A 24,741-nucleotide genomic window follows, 5' to 3' on the forward strand; every position below is an offset into this window, starting at 1 on the left:
AAATGATGCTTGGGTGGTGTATCGCTTGCATACTTCTCTGTTGTATTTGCAGTATGATACTGCTAGTGTGCAGTGCAGGAATAGAAAGATTAAAACATTACCCTTGTATCAGAGGTGGCAGTGCAACATATTCATAGTGGCTTAACATGAGAGTAGCTCTAAGCAAGCACCATGTGAAACCTGAACAAGCACCTAGAATTATTCAGTGCAGTTTCCACACCTTAAGTCTGAAAATGAATTCACATACTCACATGAACAGTAGCAGCTGCATATTGATGACTAAAGGTGTATGGGCATGTCGGGTGGTTACTACACTGCAAAACTGGTATGTAATGGTGGAGATATTTGGAAGGCATGAGCAAACACACCAGCATATTAAAGCCATAGCACCAATTGAACTGGAGGCTGGAAAATAGATTTATTTATTTATTCATTTATATTTGTTGACCAGGAGTGTCCGACTGGACGTAGGTCCATTTTCAGCGGAGGCCCGGGGAGAAAAGCTCCACAGTTAAAATAAACAGACAGTAGTTACATTGTAGCGATTAACAATTTACATAGCGATTACTTACAACATATTTACAGATGAAGAACATAGTACATCAGTAGACAACTAGAATCTTTATCTGTGAAGTACATAACAGACATTAACAAATGTTAAAATAAGAAGTTCCTGCTGTACAAGTACTAGGCTTATGAGCATCTGAGCTTGCTATAATCAAGGTAGTTAGTGGGGTGGAAAGAAAGGTAGTGGTTGGATGGGGTGGGTGATATTAGAGTGGGAGTTGCAAGGGCATAGCCAGCATGTTTTTAGGTGCCCTTTTAGTAAAGTTCTGAAGTGGGTGCATGATGGTATGGAGGTAATTGTGGGTGGGAGGGAGTTCCATAATTTGGCTATGGTACAAGAACAGTGCTTCACCAGCAGAGTTATTGGCTTTAGTGATCTGCAAGTGATTTTTGTTGCTGGATCTTAGCAGTCTGGTGGTGCGATAGGGTTGGAGTAGATTCTGGAGGGATGGGACATTTAGTGGATGGTTTACTAGTTTGTGGGCGAGTGAGGGTTGATACCACTGAAGGAGGTGAGGGAGTTCAAGCCAGCCCAGTTCAGCAAGTGAGAGACAGTGGTGACTACGGTAGGATGCCCCTGTGGCGAATTTGGCAATTTTGTTGTAGCAGGTCTCTAGCTTGTTTAGATTGCATTGCCTTAGGTTGGTATATACTGGACAGGCATAAAGTAGGGTGGAGATAAGGTGGGAATTTACTACTGAAATCTTTAGTAAGGGATTTTGTTCATGCACAAATATTTCAACAGTGATTCTTTGCAGTGGCATCCATTACCTGATTCAAGGTAAGTTCACCTTGATGTCCTTTATTTAAAAAAAATAAATAAATAAATTACTTTGTTATAAGTGACTTCTGGACACAAGAAAAAGGAAGGGGGAAATATAGCAATGTGGTTTGTATATACAAAGACAAATCCAGGGACACTGCAAAAGTTTTTTTTTTTTTTGCAAACCAACCAGTGGAGTAAAAGCGTATGAAGGCAAACACTGTATACCAACACACTTTGCACATGTAAATCTCAATTTTTAACAAGGTGGAAGCATGAAGTGATACCTTAACACTTAAATTAATAAAGATCTAAACTGGTTAATAGTATAAATGTTTTATTCTTTAGCTCCTTGGTGCAAGACCTTACTGGATGTGATTGCAGTCAAGTAAGGCCATGGCTATAGTGCAGCAAAAAAATGTCCCCTCTAACAAAGGAAATGCTAGAGCAAAGATTAAATTACACGAGTCAAGCACCCTGCTGAGATCTGCCAATCAATGGAATTACCAGGTCAAATTACCCTCAGGACTTTGACAGCTACAGAAGCTAAGTGTTATGGGGGAGGGGAGAAGTAAATGGACTGGAATTCATTGTCTCACAAATTAGTGCCATTTAAACTAAATTAGAAAAAAAAGACAGCAGTTAACAGCACTTGAGTGTGTTCTGTGAATTTGCACTGTTTCTGTTTTAAGTAGTCATCCAGCAGCAGGGAATGTTACTTACACTGTTCTATTTTACTCAGTACTTTGTACGCATGCAACATCTATGAAAATGACAGGAACTTTAAGCAAACGGAGGCCTGCATGATGTAACATTTTTGAGCCAAACAATGATTTCTGGTATACTGGATAGCAACCTGATTTATCCAAACCACTTCAATATGCCAGCCTCCAGTTGGTCAGAGTCTGGAATTACATATAAAAATATTTAAAATCCTGTAAATAATCCCAGAGTGCTGTTAAAGTGTAGGAAACATCATGCCATGATGTTTTAAACATATTTTGAGAGTCTGTGGGTGCGGTACTCCGTTAATGCCCAGTCTTTCTTTACATGTACATAAGCATCCTAAAGATCCAGAAAGCACATAAATTCTCCTGTCTGAAGGCACGTCAGTATGGACTGCATTGTGACATCCAGAACTCCTCCTCCTTTGCAAAACGACCGAGATGATGGAGGTAGAGTACTGGCTTGAGGTACTCTGGGCATTAAAAAGAATGTGGAGTAAAATCCAGACCCTCTCTGGTCTAGTGGGAGCTTACTTTGGGGGGGGGGGGAGGGGGGCTGGGTTGGAAGTCCTTTTCCAAACTTCCTTTGGAAGAGTGCTATCTGGATCTCACCAGAAAAAGCCTAGTAATCCTCTGTTCCTGAAGGAGCCCAGATGATGGTTGGCTCAAGCACCCAACTTCCACAGTTATCTTGGGGCAGAACCTGTACTGATGATAAAATGGACATAAAGGAACTAGGGGCAGCTCCCTTCTAAACAACCGTCAGATAATACATTTCAAGCAAAAAAATGAGGTAAAGTCTATTTAGCTGGTCACTACTACTTAACTCCCCTTCTTCACCACGGAGTCCACTGAAATGCTTGGGCCCATAGCCATAGGAGCCAATGAGACAGAGGTCAGTGCAGACATCGCCAAGCTCACCCTGATGGTCGATGCTGAGGCACGACTTGGTTGATGAGACAAAGACTGGGATCTTCTGTACCAAAATGAACACTAACTGCTCTGACATCAAGAACAACACTGAAGCTATTGGTACTAACTATATAGGTGTCAAAGGCATGCCACCAAATATCTGGGGTCTAGTAAAAGTCGATGGGTTTGCCACTGATGTCACTGGTAATCATGCAATAAGGTCTATCCATACCAAAATGCCCACATAACAGCCAGTGCCAATTCCATTCCTAATGGTGCCCAGAGGAGGAATGACAAGATAGGACATCGCTGGAACTTCAGTCCATTGTAGGAACTTGTCAGGGCCAAGATGACACCATAACAGAGTTGGCCTTTGACAAAGGTCGACATCCTCTATGCCCAAACAACGTAAGATCCATGCAAGGGAACTGAAGCCACTTAAGGAGTTCTTAAAAGCATCAGCCTAGAGATTTACTTCTCAGACAAGAATCTCCCTCTAGGCTCCCATCAGTGTTAAGTCATTCACAGTGCCAGAAGAGACTTAACAGATGAGAAGGCTTGATCAGAGTAGAAATGCAAGCAATCTCTCTATTGGGTGATAGGGAAAGGTTATGTGGAGTTTTAAGGGGGTATGTTTCTTCAAGACTGGTTAATTCTCTGCTTTCCTCTTTTCCTTCTTGTCTTGGGTCAGAGGGGCAATGGTTACAACTGGTTCCAATTCTAATGGGAGGATGCTTTTAATTACCAGCCAGACTTTGATAAGTAAAGTTCTTACAGATACTGCAGTTGATATTGAGATGAGATGCCCCTAAACATATTTCATGAGGATCTTGTGGGGGTATCATGTCCATAACATTTGTACTTATTAAAATCTGGCTTTCCTTCTTTATCCATGTCTTAACTCGTAATGGCTACTTGCAGTTTCCAGTCAAATGCAAACTACTCTACTTAGAAAGTAAAAAGGAAAGATATGAAACGGTTAAGACGGCCAGTGGCAAAACTATAATAGGGTACAGAGGAGAATGGAAGAAGAGATAGCAATGTAGTTAAAAATGGAAAAATAAAAACAGGAAAGCAAAGGGCTACAGAAGTTAAACAAAGACAATGTATTTAAGTCTTCCACATCTTTAACATTTATTATTAAGAAGTTACAACAGTAGTATCTGCAGCTGAATATGCAGCTAGAACATAAACATCCAGTGATACGAGAGCTGTACTGACACTCCAGACGAGTCTCCGAATGGCTCAGGAGACTCTCGACTCAGGTGGTGTTATGGAAAGCTTTTGCTATGCTGCTCATCTGTTCCGATATGATGATTTCTCTTTGCCTCTCATCTTTCTACTCATTTTGAGCAAACTTATCCAACTTCGTAGCACTTATCCATCTGAAGTCTTCTCTATAAACTATCACATTCAAAATAAAAACTAATTCTGGTTCATTGTCTTATCAGTATTGTTAAATTCTTAACTGGTTTCCTCCTTGAAAAGCAGAAAGTGCTCTAGTTCATCGTAAAATAACTTTCTCTCTCAACAAAATTTACTTTTGTTAACAATGTTCAGGTACAAGAGAGAATAAAGTCAATATGGTAGTCAGGAATTTTATTCTGAGGCCTACAATCCATCAATAACTGAGCAAGTGAATGGCAGTGTAATGGTCACTGTTGCTGCTTTGTATCTGCATCATACACTTCTCGGCTTGAATTGCTTCAAGCTGACCATTTAGTATGCACATCGCATGGACTCAACATATCATGCTTAAACTCCATTTCTCTGAAACAACTTTTAAATTCTGTGCCAGCAAACCGAGAACCATTGCTGAATGACATCAAGAATACTCTTGTTTGTATTGTACATTAATGACACCTTGACTTGTAGTATCAGTCAGTTTAGCAATCACAGGAAACGCTCAATAACACACAACACTATCAGATCGATAATTTCCTGACACTGGAAAAGAAGTGTGCCAACTACACCCATTAATCTTCCTAGAATAGAGTACAATATCACTGTTTTTTCAGGTAAATATGGTATCTTGATATAAGCTATCAAAAGCACAAAGCAACTGCAGCACATCTTATAGTATGTACATGGATACACCTGATCAAAGTAACACATCACATGCACTTTCTGTGTAATTGAAAACTCCAAAATCTGACTCGGGGGAATTATGTTGGATTCTTTCTTAAATGATATGGAATGATCTCTTTTTTGTGCTTTTAACACACTTGATAGGCAACTCATCAAAACTGCATGAATGAAAAAGTAGGCTGACTTTTCTTAAAAATGGCAGCTATCCTTTTGAGCAGTCCTTTACAAAAATATTACAAATTTTTTCACATTTTCATCACTAAATGTTCTACAGTACATCTCTGAAATTCTATAAGCTACCTTTCCATCAATGGAAACCAAGCTATAAAACCAATTATCTTTTAATTCTTCTTCCAAGAAATTCTCTTTCTGTTCCTGTAAATAAGAATGGCAAAGCATCTGTAACATGCATTTAAACGTGTGGATTGTTAGCTCACTTTCAGAACATATTTCTGCAAATGTGACAGTAACCTACGCAACATAGCCTTGTGCAACAACTCCTACACAATACTCAATGGCATATAGCCACTCTCAAACTTGAACATCTTTCCATAAATACAGCGGAGGAACAAACAGAAGTAGCTCCTTTTTATTCTAAGCATCATCTTTTCTGACAGTTTACCTGCTTACAGAATCACCGCACCAATAGCATTGTGATTGGCAATATGTGATATTACTAATTTACACCAATACACTTAAAAGTAATCTAACTACTGACATAACTAATTCAAAACTATTCTGGTTCCACACGCTTTTGGCATGCTTTTATGTTTAGTACAGGCTCAATACCTCATCAGAGGTCACATGCAAGAGACCACTGCCTTCCAGGCGACTTGGTACAAGAGCAAAATTCCAAAAAGGTTCATTGTTTCTTGAATTTAGATGACATGTATCCTTACATTAGTAGGCAGTTTATGCCAATGCCTAGTTACCTGGTGTGGGAAAAATAGTTTGAAACTACTACAATTCTTCTTAATAATGACAATTAAGTTATTTCGTGTCCGACTGTGACAAAATGAATGTCCACTATTGGCATGAAAAGCCTCATCCCAAAGATAAATTAGTCACAAACTCATGTGCGACATATTTCAGAAGATTGGGAATAAGCTTCAAAATCAAGTAGAATATCCAGAAATATTTTAAGGGCTCGTTTATCCTCTGGTAGCAGCAAAATACTGTTGTGCAAGTAACTTGCCATAACAGTAGATATTCGAATAGATAAGCACTGTAGTAGCATAAAGCTATATCAGATGAATCCTGCCAAGGATCACATGCCTGGAAATGTACAAAAGCTTTCAGGTGCCTTCTATGCAAACTATATGTCCGACAAGGACATGTTAGTATAAAAGTAGACTTACAGGCACAAAAAAATTAGAACTTTATTGCTTTTTAGTAAAAAGGACACTGTAATAAGTAATCAACAGGACCAAAGTCCAAATTTGGAAATTTAGGTGCTAAGAGAAAGAGGGACAGGAACAAAAGGATCCCCACCCTGGTCAAGGGACAAAAGGAAAAGCAATATGATCCAGTATGGAGCAAGAAATGAACAGCTTGAGAGAGTGACTGTATGATGTTTGGATTGCAATCTGTTCAACATCTACTGTTATGGTTAGTTTACTTTAACTGTATATTCATCCTGTTGCAGTAGTATAAAGCTATATATAATGACTGTTGAAGCCTAGATAGCCAGGGAAGAGGAAGAAAGGTCACAAGTCCAATAGCCCAAGGAGAACTCCCTGGAGAATGAGTCAATTTTGTAATGCTCAATGAAGGAGTGAGCAGAAGACAACTTGCTGCCTCTGTAAGAGCTGTAGAGTCCATTCCTTTCCAAAATGACCAAGAAGCAGCCAAAGCTCTGGAAGAATGAGAACTGACCTAATGGAGGGACTTTTCATGGTGAAAATACATTTATAAATTCTCTGTTATGACACTAGTTGCTCTTTTTTATTTCCATCAAAATAAATGGAGAGCTGATGAAAAGCTTGAATGTTCTTTGTTCCGTCAGTATAGTGTCTGAATTGATGTGAACATCCAGGGTATGTAGGATTCTCTTGACCCAGTTTTTTTTTTTTTTTTCAGGAAATATGAATACAATGATTTAAAGTAAATTCACAGTCCACCTTAGACATGAAGGAAGGGTTAAGTTCTTAAGGTTACCCTATCCCTGTGAAACATAAGAAGGTCTGAATCACCATTAGTGCTTGCAAGTCAGACTCGCCTAGCTAAATTCAAAGTAGCGAGTAAAACCATTTTCCAAGTCAAGAACTTCAAATCAGACTGATAAGCTGGTTCGAAAGATGAAGGATGAGTTTTTCCAAGACAAAGTTGACATCCCAAGGAGGAAATACCTGTTTTTGAGGTGGAATTATGTCCAATATCCCATGCAAAAATTGTATTACCTGGAGCAAGGAAGAAAGGGGGGGATTTGAATACAGACAAGAAAAAATTGCCAAAAGTTTAATCTTAATAGAAGAGTAAGAAAGGCCTGATTTATGCAACTCACAGATACTGGAGAACTAGAGGGGGACCTTTTCAGTAGGTGGGTGCTAGTTCCTCTTATGACACCAAGAAAATCTCTTCCATTTGACTAGAGAGGATTTTCTAGTGACAGGTTTCTAAGCTTCCTTTTAACACCTGCTGCACATATGTAAAGACAAGTTGCCTAAGTGGCATCAAAATGTTATCATTAAAGCAGCCAGATGCAAGTTCTGCAAGATGGAGTGAATAAGTGATCCCTTGTCCTGTGTGAGTATATCCAGTCTATGGAGAAGTTTGTGGTAATTACCCTTGGCCATTTTCATGAGAAGATAGAACCAATGTTGTCTGGGTGAAAGGGAGTTACCAGTATGATTGTTGTAGAGTCTTTTTGGATCTTCAAACAAAACTCTGGTTGTCAGAGAAAAGGGGGGGGAGGCATACAACAACATTCCTGTCCACAGCAAGGAAAAGCATCAGTCTTCCAGGTCTTTCTGCACAGTGTCCTTGAGCAGAATTTGTTTAGCTGTCTGCTGAGAAAGGAGGTAAACGGATCTAATTTGGGGAGATCCTCAAAAGTAAGCACCTGGAAGACCTCTGGGTGTAGTATCCATTTGTGAGGGTCTGTCCTGAATCTGCTCAATGTGCCTGCCCACTACATTCTGCTCTGCAGAGATGCAAGTAGCCTAGAGAGTGAAAGATTGTGCAGAGTTGCAGTTTCCCAGGCTATCATGGCTAGTCTGCATTGGGGGGGGGGGGGGTAAGACCTAATCTTCCACTGTTTATGTACCACATCACAGTGGTTTTGTCTGTGAAAACCAAAAGAGGATCTGGTGTCCACACAGACTATTCAAAGTTCTTAATGCATTTATCAATTTCATAATTTCCTTAATGTTTGTGTTTTTTTCTTGAACTGATAACAAACCCCTTGCATTTTAATGCCATTGGACACGGCTCCCCAAGCAAAGTGTGATGCATCCATGGTTACAGACCGAGTAGGAGTTGATAGTTCACAGGCGAACCTGGATTCAGGAAGTTCTGATTCATCCACCATAATTGTTCCTTCCTTACAAATTCCATAACAAGGACAGAAAATGTTAGAGGATGCTCATGCAGAGTTCAGGGACCTGAAAAAATACTGTATTTTTCTCATGTGCAGTCTAGCTCCCAGAATCCCGAGAATTTTTTTGCAGTTGTCATAGTTTGGTGGAAGAGCTCTATGAACAGGAGATGGTACAATGCAACCTTTTCTGGTGGTTGTGTCAAGCAGGCTTTTTAGAAATGTAAACTTAGGAGAAATAAACTTCTCCAGAATGAAATGAAATCCTATATTCTGAAACAGATTCTTGACAAGAATGAATCTTTGAGAATTTTGAAGTGTGTGTGCAAAGATAAGGTAATCTTCCAAGTAGAGAAGGTGTGAATTCCTGTAGCCTGCAATAAGTGATCATTGGAGCTAGTGGGAATACCCATGGGATTGTGAAAATAAACCAAATTCAGAAATCTTAAATAGGATCTGAAGTCTCTGTCGGACTAGGATGATAGCCAGCTTTGAGATCAAGAGTCATCAAAAAGCAAAGTGGAGGGATGGGGGGGTGGGGGAGTCTTAAGGGTAAGCATTTTGAAATTTGAAACTCATGAACAGATTGAGAAGAGACGGATCCAACACGTCTCCATGTTCACTCTTCCTTGAGTACTAGAAATATTCTTGAATAAAATCCTTTTCTTTGTTGGGATTTTGCAGCAGATTCTATAATGCCTTGGGATAACATTTAAGATAGAAAATCAGACTCATCTACTTCCTCCCATTCTAGTACAGATGGAGGGAGAGTTCCAGTACCACTTGTAAAAAATCAGGCTCATCTACTTCCTCCCATTCGAGTAGAGATGGAGGGAGATTTGTGTACGATTTCCCAATTTCTTTTACCCAGAAATCTACTGTGATTTGTTTTCAAAAAAAGACAAAGAATCATTGCTTGCTAGACTGATAGACAGCCAGAGGAGGGTAAGGGGTTGGGATAAGTAAAAATGCATTTTTCTTGTTATGTAATGGAGTCTGGTCTCCTCTCCCTTTTCTTCCTTTGAATCCCCCTACCACTTTTTCTTATGGTGATTTTTACCAGATTTTTGCAGAGATAGTTTGAAATATTTCCTGAAAAGGGTTCAGGACTAGAGTGATAGTTCCAGTTGTTCTTTGGAATGGCTGACTGAAAAATCTGCTTAACCCACAGAAGAAACTTCCCTTTTCAAACCTATCCCAAGACCTCAGCTGAGGAAGCTCCAAATAATGCCCCCTTGGATAAACAGGTTTGAAGTACTTGGGTCTTTACATATTCAGGGAAATTTTGTAATCTAAGACCAGCATATCCAATCATAAGAGAACCCACTGCAGCTGCACAGGAAACTGCATCAGCTGCATTGTATCAATATTTTAGGGAAAGTCTGGCTACTTGAGAAACTGAAATAAATAATGTTAAACACAGGTGATATTCTTCCAGAAGATGGTAACTCAGTCTTTCCCATAGCTGCAAAGGTTGCAAATAGTTATTTAGCCATGTGAACCTGGCAATGGACTTTCCTTAAACGGTAATGTAGGAGATGTATAGCCTTTCACCTTGTATGTCAAAAGCACTTCTGTTCTTGCCAAAATGAAGACCTTTTCCTTTTCAAATGGAAAGTGACAGGAGAAGAAGGCTGTAAGAACTAAAAAGCCTTGAATAGCTCCTTTGCAAAACGTTACCGCTCTCCCTTAGATTCCCTAGCAGAAATGGTAGGTGGAGGAGAAAGATGCATGTTCCTTTGGGTTTTCTTTCATGGGCTATCTAAAACGATAGGCATGGAAGTCCGACATCTGTACTTCCATCGCCAAACCTGGCTACCTCTTCCATAATCAGTAAATGAGTGATTCCCTCTGGCCCTTCAAAAAGCGCAAGACAGAGTCTCCCTTCTTGGCCACAGTTATACCTCCGGTTGAGGATACACCAGGCTGCCGACCATAAGTGGCATTCCTATGAGCAGCATCAGGATGGGGGGGGGGGCTCAAGACAGTTTAAGGACTCTGATAAGACCACAGCAGTCAATTGTAGGGACCGGTGAAGAGAAGCTGAAGTCAGAATAGCTTCAGATGCCTCTTTAGCATACTTTAATTTCATCATAAGAGGGGCATCCAAGGAAGTTGAGACAGTGCCCATCAATGTACAAGCATTCAGTATAATGTACCTCTGGCATGTATCTGTCCAGATGCATGTAGCAACTGGACTGCCCAAAGAGATGCCTTAAACGGACAAGTCTTAAAAGTCTCCTACATGCACTGTCTCAAATCCCTGTCACTATACTCAGTATCCTACAGACTGCTATAAGGTGATCTGTGTCTGGCATCCTCCGACCCACTACTGATGGACCTACTGCGCATCAGAAAGTCAAATGGCATCAGAAATACTCTGTATAGGGCTGAAAGGAGAGATATATCTTACAGGAGGATACCACCACTCTGCAAAGGACTTTCTAGCCACATAAAACAAAGCTCAACCCTGTCCATATTCAAGACCAATTTGAATCTGTGGATAGCTTGTATAAAAAAAATTACCCCAGAACTGCCCTCTTTACCACTAATGGACGGGAACAGCTCCTAAATGCTTTACCCCATGCATAGGTTCCTTAAAATTATCTATGGTATGATCCCAGAGGGGTGATGTACAATTATCAACCATGGAATGGGTAAAATCCAATCTAAAACCAAATGTGATAGGTTAATTCAAGCACCAAAAGGGAAATGGGCTAGGATGAAAATGTACGCATGCCCGCATGCTTCCTCAGGTATACAATGTGTGTGGAAGGTACCCAAAAGCTTTTGCATACTGGTCAGAAATCGGATCCTTGACAGGATATTATCCCATATGGCTTTATGTTTTTCTAACAGTGATCTAAAAATGATGAACATCTATAAAAACAGCTCTGACCTTTTCATCTGATTTCAAGAAGTTTCAAATGGCTTATACTGTTAGCTCTGTAATTTGGATACTGCATCTGCTCTTATTCATCTTGAGATTACATCGTCTCACACTGTTCAGTAAATTAATCCCATCTTCTCTCATGCTCTTCTCTACTCACGCCAGATGCAAGAATATTATCACGGACATTAATAACACAATCAAGCCCTTCATTTATCCGTGCATGCCACAGCTCTCTCAAGTACTTGGCAGTGCTGACAAAATGTCAAGTGGCAATCTAGGAATGTTTTTCCTGAAGGCATATTAACTGTAGATAGCTAAGAACTTTCTTTGTGTGACCTAAATTTGCCACCATTATTAAGGTCCAAGGACAAATAAACAATTTGCATTTGACCCGACAGTAACAAAAACTCCATAGTATGAAGTGGTTAATGTTCAATAAACATTTATCTAGGTGTTACAGTTATATGCATGTGGGTTCAGTCTGAAACGTATGTATTCAGTACTGCTCTGTCTTGTAAACGCAATTGCAAGCACATTAAAATATGCGTCGGTGAGCACTCTACTTAACATCTGTCACAGCAAATCTAACGAGTTATCATGGTCATACCAGCAATGTAATCAAATGAAATCCAAGCTGATGTTTATATAAGAAAATGCTTCAGGCAGGAAAGTCACGTGCAGCATCAGCTCTTCAAGGAAGTATGAAGATTTCAGTTTAAAGGAAAATTAAGACAAACTCCTTTGAGAGGGGCAGTGCAATAAAGCTACCGAGTTTGACGTCTTGTGACTGTTTCCATTCTGCTTCAGTTTCTCACACTTGCTTGTTGGCTGTCTCTACATTAGACCTTTGTTTTCACTAGTCACCAAGGCATGTTTCATTATAACAACTTATGGTGTATGGTGCAGGAACTGCACTGGGTTGTACTGCATGGTTCTGAGAGCAGCAAGAGGAATATATTACAGTGGCCTTTGCTTATGTATTTACTCACTTGACAATCAGACATCTAAAGTGTACAGTCATACAAGTTACTGTAATTGGTAGGCACGTATGTGTGCGTTAATGCACATGGGTGATGATTACAATGGGTTGACTGGGGTCTATATCAGATCACCAAAACTGCTCATTATCGAATGCCGTAATGTCGAACTGCAAAACCTGAACCCTAACAATATCGAAACCTCAAAACAGCAAATTTTTTCCCAGGGAAAAAAATTGCTGTTCCGAGAAACACACACACCACAAGCACACTAAAAATCAGCAATCCACACACATACATTTAAAAGTTACATCTAACCCTACACTACACTGCACATACACTACTATTTATCCACTTACTTTAACCAGACTCTAACCCCAAGGTTCACCACTATCGCACACTCACCTTACCCGCGCTCTAACCCCAACGTACCTAACCCGAACGTCTGCACAATCACACACTTACCTTAACCCAACCCGTAACTTTCCACTGCATCGCTGAAAACAGCGAAGCCACAATGGCCAACCGATAGGGAAAGAATTCGGTTTTATGCAGCTTCGCCGTTTTCAGCGGTTGCGATATGGAGTTCGATATTGGATCATTCGAAATTCTGCCATTTCGATGATCCAATATAGACCTGTTGACTACATGCTTCTGACAGCACTGAGCTGAAATACATTACTAAGGCCATTTTGTACTTATTCATTTAATCACAATCAAACATTCAAGGTACAGGCAGAAAATAAAGTGGCTGTAACTGATAAGTACATCTGTGGGTCGGTTGGGGGAGGTGAAATAAAATACTGTGTGTGTTTGAAGTAAGCTGGAATACTTTTATTGTAGCTACTGTCTGTGTGGAACAAAGTTAAAATACAGTGGCCATTTTTATCGCAGTCGCACAAATATAAGGTGTATGCAGTCAACAAAGTGGCTGTAAATGCTGCATATGGGGGACTCTCTGTAGATGAATGTGACTGACCCATTTTTTTAACGGTCATTACCTTGAATTTATAGGACAAACGTGTGTGTGTGTGTGTGTGTGTGTATAAAGCAAGTAAAACATTTTACTGTGGCTGTTGAATATGTGAAATACCTTACTATGTTATGTCACTACTGATCAACTGCTGAAATCAGAAACCAACTACTGTACATGCACTTCTATTGTACAGTGACTCCGATTTCCCCAAGTAGGAACTTGGCAAAATGATGATTGTTGGGGCCACTCCAGATGTCTTTTTAAATATGACAATTATTTTCAATTTTGCAATATAGAGTTATGCTTAGTTTCTCTGGTCCTCTGGGCAATTCTCCAAGCAATGGTCTCTTGAACATTTACTTTCACTTCATTTTGGTGTGTAATACTAGTAAATCTGGACATTTAGGTTACAATTTTTGGTTGATCAGTTTTAAACTTGAGTTTCTGAATAGTATCACACAACCCTATTTAACACGGTTGATGGTATGCTATTTTGCATAATAATGCAAATGTTATACTAAATCAGACTTCCAGATTTTGGTTGGGTATACCTACTTTTCAAGAGCCTTTACCAATATTTTTGGTTGTCTGCAGGTTTAGTGACTTCAGCTAGCCCTCAGCCTTCTCATATCATCATCCATCAGTGACCGGATGAACAGCTGGCATTTATGACACTATTCACCATCCTTTCCCAAGAAGTTGCCAAAGTACCAGGGCAGGTCCTGGTTCACAATATAGCAACCATGGGAATAACTGCAAAGCTTTAGTTTCCCAAGCACTAACTGAAGTATTGTTCCAATTATAAAGTCAGAGATGGCATGAAAAATGTGCAAGCAGAAGAAATGCAACGGGCTAGGTAAATGTGTTTTCATAAGCCAACACATGACACCATGGTGAGCAAAATAGGACATTGGTGATGACTCCATATACTTTCCTTTCATGAGCAAACAAAGCCACACAACAAATCAAAAACAGTCCATCTCAGAAAAGCAGCAATGTAAATGTATGGCAGAAAATACCACTTGACATGTTAAGTTCAAAGAAAAAAAAAAAGAACCATCTTGTGTGTCATAAAATCATTAAGGATGAATGCTGATGACCACGTTAAAACTTGTGTCAGTAGTGATCTGCACACAGCAAGAGACTCTGAGGACATGACAGCCACTGGGGTCCTTCACTTGAAGTTTTAATATCCTCAGAAGCTCAAATGAATTTCTAGTTACTAAACTACCTTTTATTTTATAGTGCTTTGACATACCTAAAAATATAGAAAATACATTAAAATGCATCAGAATATTTTTTATTTAAGAATGTCAATGTTTTCATTATCCCCACACCACAGCTACAGGCAAAAAAAATGGGCAGTCACCCATATGAGACTCAATATTTTATTTGCAAACATTACAAGAAAATTTATAAATTGACAGTTTTTAGGTAATTCTATGGAAAAGATAATGAAGGTCACAGTTTAAAAAAAAAAAAAAAAAAAGACTAATGTCAGCTCAAAAAGCAAACTGCATCTTCACAGGAAGACATCACATCCCTCATCATCAGAACCCTCAGAGTAATAGTACTATCTACCCCATTGAAATATTAATGTATATAAAAGTTAACCACCAAACGTCACATTACACCATAAGTTATTCATGCTTTTAAGAAATACTTTTTTTATTTAGACCTTTAAGAAAGTACCTTGTAGCTGCAGACAAAAAAATCTCATTTTCTAATTTCTTTTTGGGAAATAACTTTCTTTTTCTGCAGGACTGTACAGTACAATCTACCTCCAAATTTGACAATACGAGACTAATTTACATATCTCCAGACACATCTTTCATAAACTTTGACTTGGATTAAAACAAAACTATGTCCCCATCATCACCAAAGAAGAAATATTATTTTCAATAATCAAGAATTGTCAATATCAGTATTCATTTTAAATTTGTTCTTATACTAACACTGGGCATTTGCATTCTATAAATCCACAATAATGTGAACCTGACAAAGATTGCCCAACCCTGTTCAAATACTCACCTTCTTTTTCATTAAAGATTATATTTTTACATAACAGATCATTGTGGCAGAGTACAACAGGAGAGTTCAAGCTGGAAAGATATTCCTGCATCCAAGTCATCTCCAGTTTCAGTTCTTCATGGCTTGGGACTTCTTCCAAAAACCTGTTTAAACCCCATAACAGAAACGCGTTCAATCAGTTATGACATATGGCTATGTTTTATCATTAAATGAACAATCCAGTTAGTTACCTCAACACGGTTGGCCATACTTTACAGTTCCAGCATTCTAATTTACTATGAGTCAGCCTTAAAATTGATTTTTTTTTAATGAAAGCTTCTGCACTAATTTTTCAGCATCTGCCAACTGCTAACCTGAAAACTGGGTCTGTATCATATATTCGAAAGTTGACAATGTCGAACGCTCTAAAGAGCAAAAATGCCGGAACTCGAAGTTCTGTTATTAAAACCGCAGTACAGTGAAGATCAAGATATTTGCCCTTTCCTCACTGTAGTACAATCTCAGAGTTGGAATGTATATTTAGCGGGGGCTGTGGGGGGTGCAGCCTCCCACAATAAGGAGTTCAAGTACTGGCATTTTCGCTCTTTGGAGCGTTCGACATTGTCAAATTTCGATTATATGATATAGACCCTGAAAACCATACGCAGCACACTACATCTAAAATCAAAACAAGCTGTACTTCACATTTGGAAATAAAATGAGTTTATGTGCCAGGTGGAGTGGTCTCAGCTATTAAGAAGCATTAATATCCAGAATTATGATAAGCATGCTTCTTGCTCAAATTCCAGAGTATAGAATCTTCCTGCATTGATATTGCAGAGCAGTGGGACATCTGGCAAGGATGAATGGGGCAACCTGGGTGGAACCTTTTATGCAAGTCAGTCCTTCAATGAGTTCACTGAAAGCTAGCTGATCAAGTTACTGACTCGCATTCTCAAGTCACACCTTATTATTTAGGGACGCAAACTCCTACACCAAACATGCAAAAGGTTTTTCTCCCTGCAATACAACACTGAAATTTCCATGCTTACTGCAGTAACAGCCATCAATGAATACATGTTTCAGTCAAGTGTTACTACTCAAGCATATGACCACTGTGCAACTAGTAGGTTACCATTTAATTTACCCTTCTTCCCAGCTGCAGTGATGTGAGCACCAGTTCAATGCTGTCCTGTAAAGATGAAGTGGTGGAGCGAGATAGGAGTAGGCAGGAATGTAGTACCTCTAGTGACTGGCCAGAGGGGGAAGAATGTAGTCAGTGATATAGCCTGGTTAATAATTAGAGAATAGAAATTTAAGAGGTTTCCTTTAAATAATTCTATCAGTGTAATGGCAGGTCAGCTTTTGTGGCTATTTATAACCATTTAACTTACAAGATAGGCTAGGGGGAATGGCTCAGTGGAGACTCTTCCATCCAGAAGCTGTTAACACTATGGTAAATTAACATAGTGAGGGTCACTGGCATAGATATCATAAAGAATGGTCAAGATAAAACAAGCATTTTTCTTACTTGGGTAAATGGTCTGCTACAGATGACCCAAATGCAAACCAAGCAGACATTACCAATCAATGCACTATAACCTATTAAGAGCTTTATCATCAAAGATGCTCTACAATTACATAAGTAAGAATGTACAACTACATTTTCTAACAGAATACTAATTAAATAATAATAATTAAGAAGTAGTGAACAAAAAAAGAAGTTATGTACTCACCATAACGTTCCATGTTGGTAGTCAGTCTAACCCTTCATTTTTACATATGGGTTCGGAGCCGATCCTCGGCTCAGACTCGGCCGATTTACAAGCTGGAAGACTTCTGGTTGGCTCGTAGCTAAGCAGGTATCCCATGGTGCACCTGTACAATCCCCAGACTATTTGCTGCTCACTAGAATAAACAACCATAAAAACAACCAATACTAAAGGGTCTCCAACCAAGGGCAACCAAATTATTACTTCCAGATCTTCAAGGATGGGGGCAGGAGGGTGGGTTGGTAAAAATGAAGGGTGAGATGGACTACCAACATGGAACGTTATGGGGAGTACATAACTTCTTTATGTTAGGTAGTCCGATCTCACCTTCATTTTTACGTATGGGACAGCGTCCCTAGCGCCTTATTCTTGGGTGGCTCATTGGAAAATACTCTAGCACTGTGGAACCAAAGGATGCTCTACCCCTGGATGTCAAATCCAAGTTGTAATGTGTAATAAAAGTGTGAGGGGTAGCCCACGTAGCTGCTGCCCAAATATTATCAAGTGGTACCCTGGCTTGAAAGGCTGCAGAGGTAGACAGCGACCTGGTAGAATGAGCCTTGCTCCTGTAGGGTAAAGGTTTGCCCCCTGAGCTATAGATAAAGGCTATATAACTGGAAATCCAATTAGATAGTGTCACTGGTTAAGCCCAATCTAGAGTCATTAAAGGAAATGAACAATTGATCTGATTTCCTGAAAGCCTTAGTCTGCTGTAGATAAAAATGTAGTTGTCTATGAACGTCTAGCTGATATACGGTATTCAGCTGCATTACAGTGGTTAGGGAAGAAAATTGGGAGTTCTACTGATTGGTTTACAGTAGCATTCGAACAAACTTTGGGAACAAAGTACGGATTAGTATGTAATGACACCGTCTTTGTGAAAAATCAAATACGGTGGCTTAATAGACAAGGCCTGTAGCTCCAATACCAGTCTAGCTGATGTGATAGCTAACAAAAACAAGGTCTTCCAAGACAAAAATTTTAGAGAAGACGAGTGGGAAGGTTCAAACGGTAGAGAAGTCAATTTGGACAACACAAAATTGAAATCCCAAGAATCCACTGGTTCTTGCAGAGGTGGTCTCAGAGTGGCTCTTTTCAAAAAGGTCTTGCATAGCTTATGAGATATTAGATTGGTATCTGGAAAACCTAAATGAAAATGAGAAAACCTAAATGAAAATGAGAAATCGCCGCCAATTGGACTCTAATAGTGGCAGTGGCAGATCCTTGTTGAAAAAGCTCAGAAAGAAAATCCAGAATCACAGGGATAGAGGCAGCATACGGATCTACATTCATTCTCTGTGCCCAAATAGAAAATCTTTTCCATTTACTGCCATACAGCCTCCTAGCTGAAGGTTTATGGGAGGACATAAGAATATGTGACACTGAAGATGATACATCATGAAACTAGAGCAGCCACGCTGTCAGTTTGAGGGTGTGGACTGAGGGAGTGTAGCAAACCAGACATGTGAGTCAATAGATCTGGAGCTGGGTCCAGAATCCAAGGGTCATGCAGGAGGAGAGGCTCGAGGAAGGGGAACCAGACATGACGAGGCCAGTAAGGAGCAATGAGGATCAACTTGCTTCCCAGACTGGTTTTCTGAATCACTTTGGAAATGAGAGGGATTGGAGGAAAAGCATACAGAAGTCCCATGGACCAATCGTGAGCCAAAGCGTCTCTGGGAGACTCCAACGGACAGGGAATGAGGGAAAAATAGCTACTGCATTTGGTATTGACTGGGCTGGCAAAAAGGTCGCAGCAAGGCTGCCCCTATTTCTAGAAAATCTGATCCACTGTTTCCGTTTCAGAGACCACTCGTGAGGCATTAGGATTGCCCAGCTGAGCTTTGTCGGCTATCGTGCTGGTCGTCCCTGGAATATGCATTGCAACCAGAAAGCGCTGGGAAGAATTCTCCCATTCCCAAACTCGCATGGCCTCTCGACAGAGTGGGTAAGATCTGGTACCGCCCTGTTTGTTGATATACCAAACCACCGACAAGTTGTCTGATTGTATCGCAATTGCCCCTAGAGGAAGAAGATCTTGAAGCGATTGCAACGCCAAAAGCACCACCCTCATCTCCAGAACACTGATATGAAGATGTGGCTCGTGTTCTTGCCATGTGCCTTGGACAGTCCTGCCGAGATAATGCCCCGCCTACCCGATCTGGAAGGCAACCGTGGTCACAGTGGCAATGGGTTGGGCTGGAACAAAGGGGACACCCATGATCAGTTGATTGGGATCTATACCACCAACGAAGGTCCTTCTTGCATGATTCCGTCAGCAGGATAGGATGGCTCCATGGGAGAAATTGGAAGGACCACTGGGAAAACAGAAGCCACTGGATAATTCTCATGTGCAACCTGGCTAATGGTACCAATAGAATTGTGGGAGCCATAGTCCAGAGGAGCTGAAGAACCCACTTTGTTTTGACTTTTTGCAACAGGAGAAAACACTGAACTTGAGAGATTAAGTTCTGTGCCCTTTCGGTGGGGAGACTAGCTGTCATGTTCACTGTGTCTATCTCTACGATAATCACAGATTGAGAGGGCAATAATGCAGACTTTTTCCAATTTATGGAGATCCCTAACTGAGCACAAAGTTGAATCGTGGCATCCCTGTTTTTATGTGAAGATGCCTGGTGGGGGCGGTCAGGAGCCAGTCATCCAAATACGGAAACACCTGGAATCCCTGACGTCTCAGGTGAACTGTCACTATTGCCATGCATTTGGTGAACACCCTGGGGGCTGTGGTGAGACCAAAGGGCAGAGCGCGAAACTGATAGTGACTGGCTCCCAGCCGGAAGCGTAGAAGGCTTCTGGATGCATTGTCCATTTTTACGTGGTAATAGACATCCTGAAGATTCAGAGATCACATCCAAAAGTCTTTCCCCAACAACGGGAGTAAACTGCAGTGTTACCATCCGAAACTTGTCCTTCACTGATTCGTTCAATCTGCTGAGGTCCAATATTGGCTTCCAATCTCCAGTTCGTTTTGGAACTAAAAAGAACCTGGAGTAAGTTCCGGATCCTATCTGGTCTGCTGGGACGGGCTGGATGACTCTTTGTGAGCAACTTGTTGATCTCCACAGTTGCCTGATCCCTGTGATTGGATGGTACCATCTGGGATCCTTTTGGGAAAAAACCGATAGGGAAAAGGAGCCTCTGGTAACAACTCTTTGTACCCACGTCTCTTGGGTGATATTTAGCCAGGCTTCTTGGTACAAAGAAATGCGACCCCCCAACTGGCCCCAGAGAAGCGCAGCCGGGCTCCACGTCAGGAGCGCTGATAAGGTCATCCCTGAAAGGAATCACGGCTTTGTTGGTATTACAGACCGCCCCTGCCTTATAGGGCGACGTCTGCCATTTCCTCCTCCTCTGCCTCCGAGGGAGGATTCACCCTGCGTGTCAGGAAAGACCCTCTGGGACTTCTTGAACCACATTTTACCGCACCTTTGATCCTTGGGGTATGGTCTGGAAGGGACAGTAAAACACACTCCTACAGCAGAAAGTGTCATTTCTTCTTGCTCACATCGAGTGAGTGTATCCTTCACCTTGGAACCAAACAATGAGGAACCATCAAACGGGGCGTTGGTGAAAGCAGACTTGAACGGTTCCACAAAATAACATAACCGCATCCAGGAGTGGCACCTCAAGGCAACTCCGGAACCCGCTGCTCTACTCGCTCCATCCGCAGCATAAGATACAAGTCGAATGGAGCAGTTAACCACAGAATTTATGGTGGACAACTGAGTAGAAATTTTGTCAGGAACTCTCTCAGTACACGCACCTTGTATGGAATCTAACTCCTTGAGGAGATCCCGCTGAAACCTCGTGAAGTGCGTGAGATAGTTCAACGATCGAAGGGGTAAAGGCCGCTGAACTAAAAATATGCTTCCAAAATCTGTCCATCTGCCGAGACTCCTTGTTTGGCGGATGAACAGATGAAAAGGTGTCTGCTAACTCCTTTGTGGCCGCCGCCACCACCATGGCATCTACGGGAATACCCTTGGACAAGAACTCTTTACCAGGAGGGGCAGACAAGAACTTATTTGTTCTCCTGGGGACTGGCTCCACGGTGTCAGGAGTATCCCACACCTTTCGACTGACTAGATCCATTAGTTCATTAAAAGGTGGAGAAATCCAAGAGGCAGAAAGTTGAGACCCGAAAGCCTTCAGGTACACAGACTCCTCATCAGAAGGGTTAATTAGTGGGCCAGTTGCACCTCTGCCTAAGGATCTCTAAAATGTCCACAAAGGAGACATCATCAGAGGACGACTTGAGGGACCCTTCCAACTCCTCGAGGTCAGTGACCAATGTCAAAGACTCATCCTGGGAGTCAATATGTTTCCTCTTACCATAACCTCTTCCGGGGAGGCTCCTTGGAAGAATATTCCTGGGAAGCCTCGGAAGAGTGGGGGCCACCAGCTGATGGCTCCTGAGGCTGCAGGTCTCTACTGTCTCCAGAGAGAGTAGGGGCTGAGACTGAAGTGGTTGCTCTCAGGGGAACAGTGGTAGTGCCAGTGATAGGTGCTGGAGAATGAGACAGCACGCTCCTCTTCATCGCAAACGCCGACCTCTCTAGCTCCGAAGACTTCCCCCGCTTCAAAGAGACGCAGGTCTGCGCCAGAGCTGTCTGCTCAGAGATAGATGCAGGGCGCAAGCTCATCCTGGCCGACGCACCGAGAAGAAGGCTTGGAACCGAAGACGGATTCCAATCCTCCCTGCCAGTGCCAACAGGAGAGCCTCGGCCCCTCGACACGACGGACTGCACCAAGCGTGTTGGAGACGAACCAGTCTCCCAAGCAGCATCAAGGTGAGTTGGAGCTGGCATTTCCTCTATTGGCACAAAGCACTCTGGCTCCGAAAGGCCAGTACGGCTCAGAGGAGGAATAGCAGGTAAGGGCAAAGCTGGGTCAAGTGGCTCCAGAGCAGACTGGGTCGGAGCCAACAATAATTTTGGCAAAGCAGACGACTTCAGGAGTCTTAGCACTACCCTCTCCACATCTTCATCTGAAAGCGTCCTGGAAGACATAGTTGGGGATCTTGACCTGGGGGGCACTGGAGACTTGATTGTTACGGACACCGGTAGGGAGTTTACAGACAAGCTCCAAGTAGCAGAGTCAACTGCTGCATCAATTATTTCAGAGATCGGTTCCGAAACCCCTGTAACAGACTGACACCACCATGATGCTCTCCTTCGGCTCCGAAGGCAGAGGAGTCGAGGGGGTAGATTTGGATGGTCTCGATTGTTTAGGAGTTGGCTCCGAGACACCAGCCGGAGAAGGCCTTTTTGAGGATTTTGATTTCCCAGACTTAGAGGAAGCCGAAGAACTGAATAGTGCTTCCTCAAAGCATGGTTTCAATAGACCCTTGAGTAAGACTTTCTTACCTCTCCTGTAACTATGTAGGAGAGAAAGCATGGCAAAACAAAGCATGACAAAACAAACAACTCCTGTAAGCAGTACACACAGCTACTGTGGCCATCCGTTAAGGACATCTTTTGGGAGCATTTCAGACACTTTTTGAACCCAGAGGGTTTATGCTCCTTACTTTCCTTTGACATAACACACACACACACACACACACACACACACACACACACACACACACACATTGGAAAGAGAGAAAAGTAAAAGAGGACTAGGTCCTCTAACTAAAACGGCCCTAACCCTTAGAAAGAATTACATGAGGACTAGGTCCTCTAACTTAAACGGGCCTAGCCCGGTGTAGTGAAACTAGGTCTTCTAACTTAAACAGACCAGAAAGGAAAGCCCACACACACAAGAGAAACTGTAAATGACACAATAACTTTCTATTCTTAAGAAAAAAACAGGTAATAAACTTGCAATCCTAGTAACTTCACAAGCAGATCCCCGCCAAAAACAATGTCAAAATAGCAGAAACCAACTGCTAACGGTGACCAAAAAAGGTCAGAACAACAACAGACAAGACAACAGGAGCCCCTGTTTAAGTGCGGAAACCCGCAAAAACTCTACCTAATAATCAAAAAAAATGTGCAACAGCGCCTATAACCGGCACACAGGATACCAATAAACAACTAGAAAGCCAAGTTGCACTCAAAAAAGGCAGGCAAAGCAACTGCCTGATATATTAGCAATACTAAATATAAAACAATAAAGCATTGAACACGATACAATAAGAATAATTTTGAAAAACTTAGCCAGAGCCAAGAGAAGCACAACCGAACTCGTGGACACAGCAAACGAGATCTGGGGATTGTACTGATGCATCATGGGACACCTTAGCCATGAGCCAACCAGAAGTCTTCCAGCTTGTAAATCGGCTGAGTCGGAGCCTATCCCATATGTAAAAATGAAGGTAAGATCGGACTACCTAACAATGAGATACTTGTGGTTAGAAATCATTGTAAGGAAAACCCAACTTACAAATATTTACCAGAAACAGAGGTTTATATAGAGGAAAAGTAATAAAAACAACCAATACCGATTAAACACATATTTGGAGAACGGGAACAAAGGTTACTATAATATTACAAGCAAAGGAAATGTAAATTTAAATTTTTAAAAACAGAAGACATATATTTTACTGCAAAAATGCATTCCGAGTGACGAACGCAGCCATACACTGGATGAGAAATGACTATAATTTAGTAAATAGCAAGAAAAATCTTCCGTATTTTGGTTACTGGAAAGACTAGATGATGGTAAAGGATAAATACCACTTAGGTTAAGCTTAAAAGCAGTCAAAGATCATGTAACAGTACAAGTAAAGTTAACACAGGCCAAGATAACAAAACTTTTCAGGGAGAGAAATAAGGTTAAGAACTTTGCTGAAAGTATGGATTTGAAAGGGAATTTTATTACAGAAAGCAGCCCAGATGATGAACACCTTACTGACTTTTGTAGCTTTATGAAGCATGCACAAGCCAGTGCATTTCTTTGTGCCAGTCCCAAGCCCGGATAAATGGGGAGGGCTGTGTCAGGAAGGGCATCCAGCTTAAAATTTTGCCAAATCATATATGCAGACAACAGTACAGAAATACATACAGGATCGGTCGAGGCCCAGGTTAACAACCGCCACCAGTACTGTAGGCCAACAGGGTGCTGATGGAAATTGGGCTACTGTTGGCCGAAGGAGAAGAGGGGGAAAGGCATGCCTGAAGGCAGGTAAAGGCTGGGACTGTGATAGTGAGGGGCAGAACTTTGAATTTTGGCAGTATCACTGGTATAGGGAGAGAGCTAGCTGATATAATGGACTGAAGGACGGTTGGTATATTGTGTGTGCAAGAGATCAGATGGAAGGGGAGCAAGGCTAGGTGTATCGGAGGTGGTTTCAAATTGTTTTATCATGGTGTGGATGGGAGGAGAAATGGCGTAGGCATTATCCTGAAGGAACAGTATGCTAGGAGTGTTTTGGAGGTGAAAAGAGTGTCGGGTAGAGTGATATTTATGAAGCTGGAAATTGATGGTGTAATGATGAATGTTGTTAGTGCATATGCTCCACAAGCTGGGTGTGGGATGGATGAGAAAGAAAAATTTTGGAG

The 24,741-nt window shown here is 41.3% G+C and overlaps 1 protein-coding gene across 1 annotated transcript in view; it reads right to left on the minus strand.

Annotated features, from left to right (window-relative positions):
* The window catches only part of LOC122815308 (ethanolamine kinase 1-like), a 389,068-nt gene that overhangs the window by 326,350 nt on the left and 37,977 nt on the right, over positions 1-24,741 (minus strand). The window contains exon 2 of the mRNA XM_044087691.1: positions 15,468-15,610. Coding sequence (XP_043943626.1) covers positions 15,468-15,610 — 143 coding nt within the window. The remainder of the gene's footprint in view (positions 1-15,467; positions 15,611-24,741) is intronic.

Source organism: Protopterus annectens, chromosome 11.part0, assembly GCF_019279795.1.
Source record: "Protopterus annectens isolate FY-2018-M chromosome 11.part0, PAN1.0, whole genome shotgun sequence".
Classification (NCBI taxonomy): Eukaryota; Metazoa; Chordata; order Ceratodontiformes; family Protopteridae; genus Protopterus; species Protopterus annectens.